General features: G+C 32.4%; 2 protein-coding genes across 5 annotated transcripts in view; one reads left to right on the top strand and one right to left on the bottom strand.

Annotated features, from left to right (window-relative positions):
- LOC139526635 (calpain-A-like) overlaps positions 1–2,901 on the bottom strand; it is a 25,684-nt gene extending 22,783 nt beyond the window's left edge. The window contains exons 1-2 of the mRNA XM_071321795.1: positions 2,568–2,901; positions 9–92 (exon numbers count right to left, since the gene is read on the bottom strand). Of these exons, the coding sequence (XP_071177896.1) occupies positions 9–92; positions 2,568–2,792 (309 nt within the window). The 5' untranslated portion in view covers positions 2,793–2,901. The remainder of the gene's footprint in view (positions 1–8; positions 93–2,567) is intronic.
- A 1,942-nt stretch (positions 2,902–4,843) lies between these two features.
- Positions 4,844–10,949, top strand: part of LOC139528438 (putative RNA-binding protein EEED8.10) — a 38,829-nt gene continuing 32,723 nt past the window's right edge. Inside the window, exon 1 of one of the 4 annotated variants that reach the window (XM_071324411.1) lies at positions 4,844–4,901. Coding sequence is in view for 2 of the 4 variants with exons in the window: in XM_071324410.1 (XP_071180511.1) it covers positions 5,098–5,180 (83 nt within the window). In the remaining 2 variants the exon portion in view is untranslated. Of the gene's footprint in view, positions 5,213–10,949 lie in introns of all 4 variants that reach the window. The other 3 variants (XM_071324412.1, XM_071324410.1, XM_071324409.1) reach the window with 3 other exon arrangements.

Here is a 10,949-nt window from a genome sequence, read left to right as displayed (position 1 = left end):
AATAATGCTGCAGTGTCTGCTGGGAAGTCTGTGTCAGTAAAAAGTTTCTCATCGTCAAGTGATCCAAGAATTTTCCTAATTTTCTCTTTAGTCTAAAATCAAAATAATCTAGACAAAATAATTAAGATAAATAATTATAAAAGTTAATGCCATCACATTCTTCAATGCCTGAACGATGGAGAAATTTAAATGAAAATCTTTTGGTAAGCATTAAAAAAACCATCTGAATTTATATAAAAAAAAATGGGAATACAGTATGTCCATCGGACATAGATGATGCCCCCACTTGCAGAACAACATTAAAAAGGGACTGAACTCAAGAGCTGTAAAAGTGACGTCACCCAACTTTGTACTTGATCTGAGTCTTTGTGGTAATAAGAATCATCAGCACTGTGTACACATTTCATAAATCTAATTGAGGCATTCTTAAGGACATGTAAGAGAAGGGATTCATTTTTTCCATTTGTAAAGGGGCATAACTCTAGATATGTAAAAGTTGCACCACCAAAATTCAAAATTGTTCTCAGTGTTTTGTGGTAATGAGCATTGTGTATAAGTTTCATAAAATTGGTTGAGGCAAACTTTAAAACATGCTTAAGTTAGAGAATTGAAACCAGAAATTCAGCAACAAACAAACAAAATTTAAATGACTCGGCTTGGGCCCAAACAACTTTGGAAGGATTAATTTGTGCCCAAGGGATTTTGAATGGAATCGACGAATCAGGGTCTGTTCAAGCCAACTCACATCCCCCCCCCCCCCCCTTTTTACTTTCTCACCCTACAGGTTCGCACCAAAAGTTTGTTCGCACCCTACACAGTCAATGACAGTTGCGCCCAATTTTTATTGGTTTTGTGGAACTGAGTTTTGGTAAGTATAAATTGCTATAAATATATATTATTTTTTCATTGTTTCTAAATAAAGTGAGATTCAGACAACCAGTATTTTATTTTTGTGTTGAATAATTCTTAATCATGTTAAAGTGAGATTCTGACAACGTTTGTTTGAGTGTGTTGAATACATCTTATTTCAGTTGCGATTTTTTTTCATTGTTTCTGGTCAATAAAGTGTGAATCTGATCACGTTATTTTGGTTTTGAATAAATGGTAAGCGATGGTAAGTGTATTGCTATAACTTTTTATTTTCATTGTTTCTAAATATAGTGAGATTCTAACAATGTTTTTTTTATGTGTATATAAAATCTTAATCATGTTTTGGTTAGTGTATTGCTATATAAGTAATTTTTTTCATTGTTTCTGAGTAAAGTGAGATTCTGACAACCTTTTGTTTTAGTGTGTTGAATACATCTTATATCAGTTATATCTTTCTTTTTTTTTTTTGAAATCTTCAAAGTTTTACTCATACCAAGCTAAATACATGCAGTATTTACATCAAACATGTCAAAGCAAGTTAACACAACAACCATGATTTTTAAACCCTCAACAATAACACTAATTTAGCTGTGTATGAATACCAATTAGCAGTAATCATACATAATTAACATTTAATAATTAATCATCTAACCAATAAAAAAAAACCACACACATAATAATTCCTCAAACTTTATTCAAGAAAATAGAATTATTTGGAATATAACGTGAGGGCACCCAAACTGAACACATTTTGACAGATTTTTAACCTGCGTGTAATTATACTTCAGTCAAAAGTTTTCATTTTGTGTTTATTTCGTAGATGTATCATTATTTACTATACATGCTACATGTATATGGTTTCACCAATTTAATGTTGAATCCATATGGAATCTTAGAAAAATTGGTCTGAGCTGACCTCTAAACCATCAATGATTCTGTAATGAGGAGTACCCAAATTGCATCTATGCTTAAATTCGCATTGTCAAAAGTCGAATAACAGAGCCTTTTGTTTAATTTCTTCAAATATTTTGAACAGTCGGATATTCATGATATTAGTCCATGCTTATTCTTCATCTTTTAAGAAATGGATACTTGTAACACAACTGCAGTTGCTAATTCTTAAAAGATGACGTTTTGATGACGTCGCATGGAGGTGTTTCTGTACATTTCATTTTTTCAGTAAACACTTCATCTGTTGATAAATACTGTGAACGTTTTGTGTATCTCTAAATACATGAAATATGTTTACCTTTGTTGAAAGAAGTGCATAATATCAAATCATATTTAGTTTAGTCTCTAGGAAATCTGCTATTTTTGCCAAATAGGTACTCAGTAGTGCAATTTGGGTACCCTCACGTTAAAAAATATCTACTAATGCAACTGAAATTTGAATAAAAATTGGGTGCAAACATGTAAGGTGCGAACGGACTTAAGGGGCAAACCTGTGAGATGCGAATGTGTATGGTGCACAAGTGTATTTGGCATGAACGGACCTGATACGGAATCGACTGGGGGCTAGATCAACTTGAAAACATCACTTTTATCCTTTATAAATATTTGCCATATAGGACGTAATTGACCCCAAATACAGGACTGATGAACCTGAACAGATAGAAAGGCTGGATCAGCTTGTGGCAGACACTTGAGGACAGTCATTTGTCTCATTTAGCGGACAACATTAATTTGCAGATGTTTACCGTGATACCAAGTCGTCCATCTCTGTACTCTTCTTCAGGAAATTCAATATATGGTGCCTCGTCTGATTTTTTAGTTAACAGTGAGGAGTCATTGGGTTCTATTCCCAGACTGTTGATCCCAGTAGCTGCTCGTCTTACTGGAACGTGCCCATTTGCTCTTATGCTTATCTGTGGTGCAGAGAGGGACCTTTTAGGCTTTGTATGTTTACTTGGATTTGATCCCATATTATCGATTTCATTTCAACTTAGTTTTGAATTTGGGATTGTTTAAAAACTATCATGGGATCATTTGCATCACATTAAAATTGAGAAAGGAAATGGTGAATATGTCAAAGCGACAACCACCCGACCATAGAGCAAACAACAGCCGAAGTGTTTACATCTGTGAAGTTGTTTCCACAATAATTAAATGTTCCGGTTAACCGAAGTTTCAGCTGAATCGTTCCGTCATGGTTTATTTTTTGAATATCACTATTAACTTTTAAAAACTAAAATATCAAAGCACCACAACGGATTCATAAAAATATTTAAATACAACATTGTTGAAAGCCGTACACTTGCCTATAATGGCTCACAACCAGCTTACATACTTAGTCTAGGTACACTAGTTATTTTGGGCCCTTTATAGCTTATTATATAATTATTCGGTGTGAGCCAAGGTTCCGTGTTGAAGTCCGTACATTGAGCTATAATGGTTTACATTTATCAAATTGTTAATTGGATGGAGAGTTGTCTCATTGGCACTCACACCATATCTTCCTATATCTATTAGTCTAGTATGAAATAAATTTATAAAAAAAAAAACAAGAATGTGTCCAAAGTACACGGATGCCCCACTCGCACTATCATTTTCAATGTTCAATGTACCGTGAAATGGGTAAAAAATCTAATTTGACTTTAAGTTGATTGGACTTCAGCTTCATCAAAAACTACCTTGACCAAAAACTTTAACCTGAAACTCGCACTTTCATTTTTTATGTTCAGTGGACGGTGAAATTGGGTTCAAAAGTCTAATTTGGCTTAAAAATTAGAAAAATCATATCATAAGCAACATGTGTACTAAGTTTCAAGTTGATTGGACTTCAACTTCATCAAAAACTACCTCAACCAAAAACTGTAACCAAAATTTAACCTGAGCAGGACAGACGGAAAACAGACGAACGAACGAACGGACGAACAAACAGACGGATGCACAGACCAGAAAACACAATTCCCCTCTACTAACGTAGGTGGGGCATACAAATGTTTTTTTTAAGATAGATCTTATTTGACACACATAATATGTTTGAAGGTCTAAAGGTTTCAGCTGCTATCGGTTCAGATCAATTTTGGGTTGTCCGTGTCCAAAACGGACTTTGATTCGAGAAGGTAAAAATTGGACGTCGATTAGAGAAGTCTAAAAATAGACGTCGATTAGCCTTAGGTAGGCATAACATTGGCCGTCGATTTGGAATGTTATTTGATTGTGACTTCAACATTGGACGTCGATTTGAGGAATGGAACGTCGATTAGAGACCGGACGTCGATCTGAGTCTCACATATATAAATAAACTCAAGGTTATAAAATGTTTTAAAAACTTTGTTTTGTTTCTTAGCATACCTACCAACTTTTCAAAACGCCCATGAGGGTTTTGTGCAAAATGATTCTGACAATCCTACAAAACCTTCAAGGGTGCCTTCAAATTTTTTGTTATGTTGTTGGGATTTTTTTTTTGCTCCATACTTAAACAATACCATATCTGATGTAAGATTGATTGTTTTAAATTGTGGACCATGTTTCTCTTTTTAAATTTCCATTTGGGAGCCTCCATGGGGGAAATCCCCCACAATTTGTGACAGTAGGCAGGTATGCAATCAGCAAAAATATTTATACACACAATAAACTATTCAGTTTTCGATGCATTTATTAGGTTATCTATGCCCTTATTTTATTTTTATTTTCAACTCTATAGATAATTAGATGGTGTCAAGACTAAAATACACATGGAACGAAGCTTCTTTAATATAGAGTCCATGCCCCGTAAATTGTTCATTTTATATCACGATACTTTTGTATAATTTGAATTAATGTTTTTTTATGGTTATAAATAAAATATGAAAATAAAGTCAAATCGGGAAACATGAATTTGACAGCTGGTCATATATTTGTTGTTTTCAAATATTAATTGTTGTACATTGTTGCCTGTTACTCATATACCTTTTTTGTTTATCTGGTTGTTTTTTTTTAATTCTACTCAGGTATATTCTGATTAGTACGTACAATCATCCGTTGTTGGGTTGGTTTTTATTCTGAAGCAACAGTTTCCGGAAGCAGACGAATTTCCTCGGTCGCAAGTGTGTAGCCGTTTTTTGTGCTATTTTGACTTTTCCACAAATGTTCTGCAACTAGAAACAAGATTCAAGAACACAAGGGCTCGATAACTTTATAGCTGAAATATGTCTCAATATATTTCTTTTTAAATCGGATAGTCTGTGCGAGAAGCCTGCCAGGGGCAGTTTGCCACACGTTGTGTTGACTTCAGTTTTATCGATGTTAATGACCCACCACTTCTGTGACCAGAAAAACTCTAAAAATCCTAATTGCAATACTATGAAAGCAGCAAAAATACTGAAGTAAAGATATGTGCCATTCTGTATATTAACAGGTTGGGAACAAACCCCCTGTATGGTGATTATACCTGTATAGAGGGATAATCCTTCTTTAGAGGGATAAAAGTATCCCTCTTTAGAGGGGTATTTTTGTTAACACTTAATTTAAAGCAAATTAGGGCAGAATGACATTTTCTAGTTATATTGGCTATAATTTCTAGCATTATATGCATCAACATATGGACCATAATTTGCTATTGGGCTCGTTTCCTATAACTATAGAAAAGTGATAAAAATGTGTATTACTGTAAGAAAAGTTGTAACTACATCTAAAGATGCCTTTATTTTTATCAACATACAAGTGTATGCTACTCTTCCCTAGAAAAAAAATTGAAATTAACAAATTTTAAACATGTTAAAGATTATACGACCGTATTTTTGTGTCGTTTCTCGCGTTACTTTTCGCTTCCGAAGTACATAACGCTGACTGATTTATAGATAATCGTCACTGGCAAATTCGTAACTTTTGCTTTCAAATAATAAAGAACATCGACCAATAAGAATAGTCAGAAGAAAATGCTGAGAACTATAAGTATTTCTGTAGCAGGTGTAAGAACACTAGCATTACTTTGGTTTCAAATTTCGTAACGCAAATTTTTAGATGATGTAATCTGCTTTGTTGTAATAGAATTCTTTATAACAATATGTAAATATGAAATGTTCAAACAGGTAAATGAAAGATGATTTACATTCTAGTTTTGTTCTTCGTAATAATTAAGTTAGAAAATGACGTTATCGTTATGCGTTACATTTCAAACGAAACAGAAGTCCAGTTATTTCCTTTTTTTTATTAAAATTGTTTTTGTCATTAAGTTCTAATCATTTCCGGTCATATGTGAAACATGTGACTAACATGTGATCACGCCCTTACGGCCGGATGTATGAAATACTAGGTCTAAACATTGTTTTTGTTTCCAACGGGATGTTAGCAAACATAATCTGTAGACTTGTTTCATCTTGTTTAAAAAAGGAAAATACAATTTTCAAAGAGATTGCGCCGGGGGTCTATTATTTTTCCTATGTGCATAATGTTACATACGATCTTGTGTGAAAATAAATGCCCAATGACTTGACAAAATCGATTTCAGATTTGACAGACGTTATAACACACTTTGTTTTCTGATAACGATGTAAAGGGTCCTTGGAAAATTCAATAGACATTACGTCTCTTATCATTGTGCCGATGCTCGTTAGATTGATTTTGCTTCAGCAGTAAATGGTCCGAGTACACAGTTATTTCGTAGTGCATTTCTTTTAGACAATAAATGAAAATTAAAAAAAACCCACATGCGCTTTCTCAATAATATTTTTACAGTGTGTTGTACTACTTTTGGGACAAATTATATCAAAATTATAGAAAACTTCATCAGCTCTAACTCAAAATATGGACAATCTTATGTTAAGGGGGTCTTGAAATCTTTTGACAGCTTCCGAAGTGCTAATTTTTGACCTTTTTCAGCTGGACCTAATCACTACTTTACATTAATATTTATGACCCAACTTTTTTTACAGTGTCATTTCACCCCCCAACTTGCTATATGAGGCATAAAACATGGAGAAATAAATTTGGAAGGGGTATAACAAAAATTGGCAAGTAACACACTGTCCACACTAAGGACTATATTCGTGGACAACGAAAATCAAAGGACGATAACTGTGTACTCGGACCTAATAGGATAGAAAAAGTTGACCAATCTTAATAAAACTTGGTATGACTAAAGCTTAATATATTACAAGACTGCTTACAAAGTTTCATAGCAATAGGATATATATTATAGACAATATGATTAATTCTATATTCAACTTTGCGTGTTAAATTTAGACGTTAAAATTGAGAAATTTCAACTATCAACATTTGGAGCTTATAAAATTTAAATATTGCAAAAAAATACTTTTAAAATGCCTTAATATATAATATATCATGTATTTAAAGCAATAGAGTACTCATTTGTTATATCAGACTTAGCATAATTTTTCAAAAGTCAAATTTATATGAGCCTGTGCCTAAAAATGGAGGTTTTCCAATGAAGCGGGCCTTACATGAAGATGTAATATTTTCCAGCAATTTTAAGTTTGTGAAGCTTTTTGATTATAAATAATCCTTACATATGTACTTAATGTACTTTAAATGGAAAGAAAACTTACAAATAACATATCATATTAGTTTAAAAGGGTCTTAGGCCAAGTAAGACTAAAATTAATTTAGGGTCAATTTAGGCCGTAGCACATATTTACATTTAAAAATGCATATTGAAGCTATAGGAAATAAAAATTTGTGTCTTTTCTATCATTTCTATACTCAGGTGACATGATACAATAAATCTGAGCACAAAAAGGCTCTTACATTCAACTTTTTTAGTAGACAGTATGGTCTGATACAAAGATTTTTCACTTTTTAGTGAAAAACTTGCATGCAATTTTAGTCTCAACAGGCTTATATTTGAACCACATGCTATCCTACAGAGGTAAAGAAAGATATTATGTGAAATGAAACAGGTACAAAAGACATTGTTAAGTGCTTTTTATACAAATTTATTGAGGTATTTATTATGGACTTCAACTTTTATGTGCCATGCTCCTCACATTTAACTTGATCCAAACAGGGCGTTAGACGAGGGTCATTTATACAACACATTTTGCTCATATTTTCTGAGATAATCTTCTTTTCTGTAGATTCAGAGTTCACAAATGAGTAATAAAACTGGATTAAAGCATAGAAACACAAAAATTGACACATGAAAACATGTCAGATAGAAAGTCAGAATGCCACTTATGCATCAAAATTGAAAAAGCTATGAAATGCTTATTTTGACCATATAATGCCAAAATTGGTCATTTTTGCAGAAATTCTATCAAATAAAAGTTTAAATCCTTTAGTTTTATGCTATTTGACAAATTGGCACCATCAAATCATTCAGGGAAGTTGCCAAAGTACAGATTCTATATTTCCTGATTTCACCTCTTAGGTCCGAGTACACAGTTATTTCGTAGTGCATTTCTTTTAGACAATAAATGAAAATTAAAAAAAACCCACCTGCGCTTTCTCAATAATATTTTTACAGTGTGTTGTACTACTTTTGGGACAAATTATATCAAAATTATAGAAAACTTCATCAGCTCTAACTCAAAATATGGACAATCTTATGTTAAGGGGGTCTTGAAATCTTTTGACAGCTTCCGAAGTGCTAATTTTTGACCTTTTTCAGCTGGACCTAATCACTACTTTACATTAATATTTATGACCCAACTTTTTTTACAGTGTCATTTCACCCCCCAACTTGCTATATGAGGCATAAAACATGGAGAAATAAATTTGGAAGGGGTATAACAAAAATTGGCAAGTAACACACTGTCCACACTAAGGACTATATTCGTGGACAACGAAAATCAAAGGACGATAACTGTGTACTCGGACCTAATATTACTGGATATTTTAGGTGAATAAAGATAATTTAATAGAAAATACATGTGAATATACCGTTACACTTGGAATGTACAAAGTTGGTATCTTTGTCACAATTTTTAATTATTTTTTTTTATTCATGTTCTGCAAACACTTTTCAGAAACGCAATAAACTTGTCAAAGGAGAAGTAAACTTTTACCATGCAAGACTTAATTTTACTGAATTTGAAAAATACCTATATGACATTTAAAAATAATCTTTGAGTAAAATGTACATGTAAAACAGAAACTGAAATTTTAAAATATCTAAAATGACTCAAATTAAAGCTAGGGTGTCTCAGGCTATATATAAAGATTAAAGAAGCAAGTTCCAAATTTTATATATCCATTAGGATTGTTTTGGCACATATTTCAAATGTTGCAAGTCCAAACAACAATCACAGGCCAAAGAGTCCTGGTCGTGTAGGTTTTTTTGACATTTGTTACATGTCCATTTGCATGATTCTCTTCTTTACCTGATCTGAATTTTAAGTTGCTTCTACTCCTAGAGGTAAAATATTTTTGATGCACTGAAGGTTTACATTTTCATCAAATATTTTGTTATTTATTAACGAAGCTTCTAGAAGATTATTGGCATCAGCTTTTGTTTTATCAGAAATAATGTATTAGGCCTTTTTCCTGTGTAACTTGTTTAGAATTTTTTGCCTCCGTGAATACAGGAAAAATTTATTCTGTTAAACTTTAATTCATATTTAATTGAATTTATGTTTCCAGTTTTTCTTTTCTCTGCAGCTGCAATTGACTCCAATTTTCTTTAATACAATAATTGTATAAAATTAATCGACTGATAATTTTGAACCAATAATGTTCCAATTCATGATATTAAATTAAATTTAATCCCTAATTGCGATAATTTTCGTATGTATTTCATGTTTCATTCTCGATCCGATGCCATTCAATTATACAACCAGATGTGGGTATGCGTAGCCTATGAACGGCAATTTGACTATTCGTACCCGCATGCTGGTACACGCAGACACTGCCTACTAAAAATTGGGATGACCAGTTTTCTGCTAAAGTGACAAAACTTGCAATCTAATTTGTATACCTATCTAAACACCTGATCAACAACAAAAAGAATAGTTGACCTTTAAATTTCATGTTAAATCTAACAATAGAATTTCTGTAGGAATTGCCATTCTGCCCTTTTTTGTTTTAAATCCAGTCTAAACAAAAATAACCCTCTATAGAAGGATAATTTTATCCCTCTATAGAAGGATTAGCCCTCTATACAGGCATAATCACCATATAGAGGGTTTGTTCCCAACCTGATCAAATGAAAACGTCGTTCACAGCCAACATATATTTGAATGTTTTGCTGTGCACATTTCAGCAACAAATATAAAAAAAGATGTAAATAATATGAGGCAGGCATTACCTGTGAAAGGGGACAAAGACGGTATGATTTTTTTTTTTTAATTCATACATTTGAAAACAACAGAAATACCATAACGTTTCCAATTTTAGTTCTGTTGTAAGGGATTTTAGTTGTGACGTTATTTAAGTTATGACGTCATATTCAATGTAAACAAAGAAACACTGTCATCAGGTAACGTTTTTTTTTCCTATCAAACATTTATTAAAAATGAATTGGTAGTGAGTTCCTTCCTATATTTTACTAGACTGATATTAAATGAATGCATGTCTTTTCGTAACCTGGTCGTTTCGTACCTGGTCAATTCGTAACTTAGTTGATTTGTAACTGAGACGTTTCGTACCTGGTGTTATTATATATGGTTATAAAGTGTTAGTTTAAATTAATTAGTTTAAATGAAACAGTTTATTTATAAATGATCAAATTGTTTATCTAATAATAACAATATTGTAATGTTTTTAATTTAAAATTTTCTAAAAAAATTTTAATTATTGGCTAATTGGCTTATTGGTAATTACACTCAGTGACAGCTTTAATGTTTTTATGACAACTGATGACAGCTAATAAAAAGTAATTATATAGTAGGTGTAAAGTGATTAAGTTGATTAATGGCACATGACCTATGGCGCATGGCCTATGGCACACAACTTAAAAATAATTATTGTCTTTTTTTTCTCTCACTTTTACATGCAATTGCATAACCCTCCTTAGGCTAACCGTCAGACTAACAACAAGAAACATGAAAGAAAAAACTTATGATAGAAAAAAAAGAAGATTAATAAAAATGAGTGGTTTCAAGTATTGGAGACATCAAAGCACTTGGCAGAAGACTAAAGGGGTACATCTAAATGATGATGGACAATTTAAATTCTTCTGTTCTATTCGCATGTGTGCA

This window comes from Mytilus edulis, chromosome 6 (assembly GCF_963676685.1).
Source record: "Mytilus edulis chromosome 6, xbMytEdul2.2, whole genome shotgun sequence".
In the NCBI taxonomy this organism is placed as follows: Eukaryota; Metazoa; Mollusca; class Bivalvia; order Mytilida; family Mytilidae; genus Mytilus; species Mytilus edulis.
This window is presented reverse-complemented; position numbering and strand designations above follow the sequence as displayed.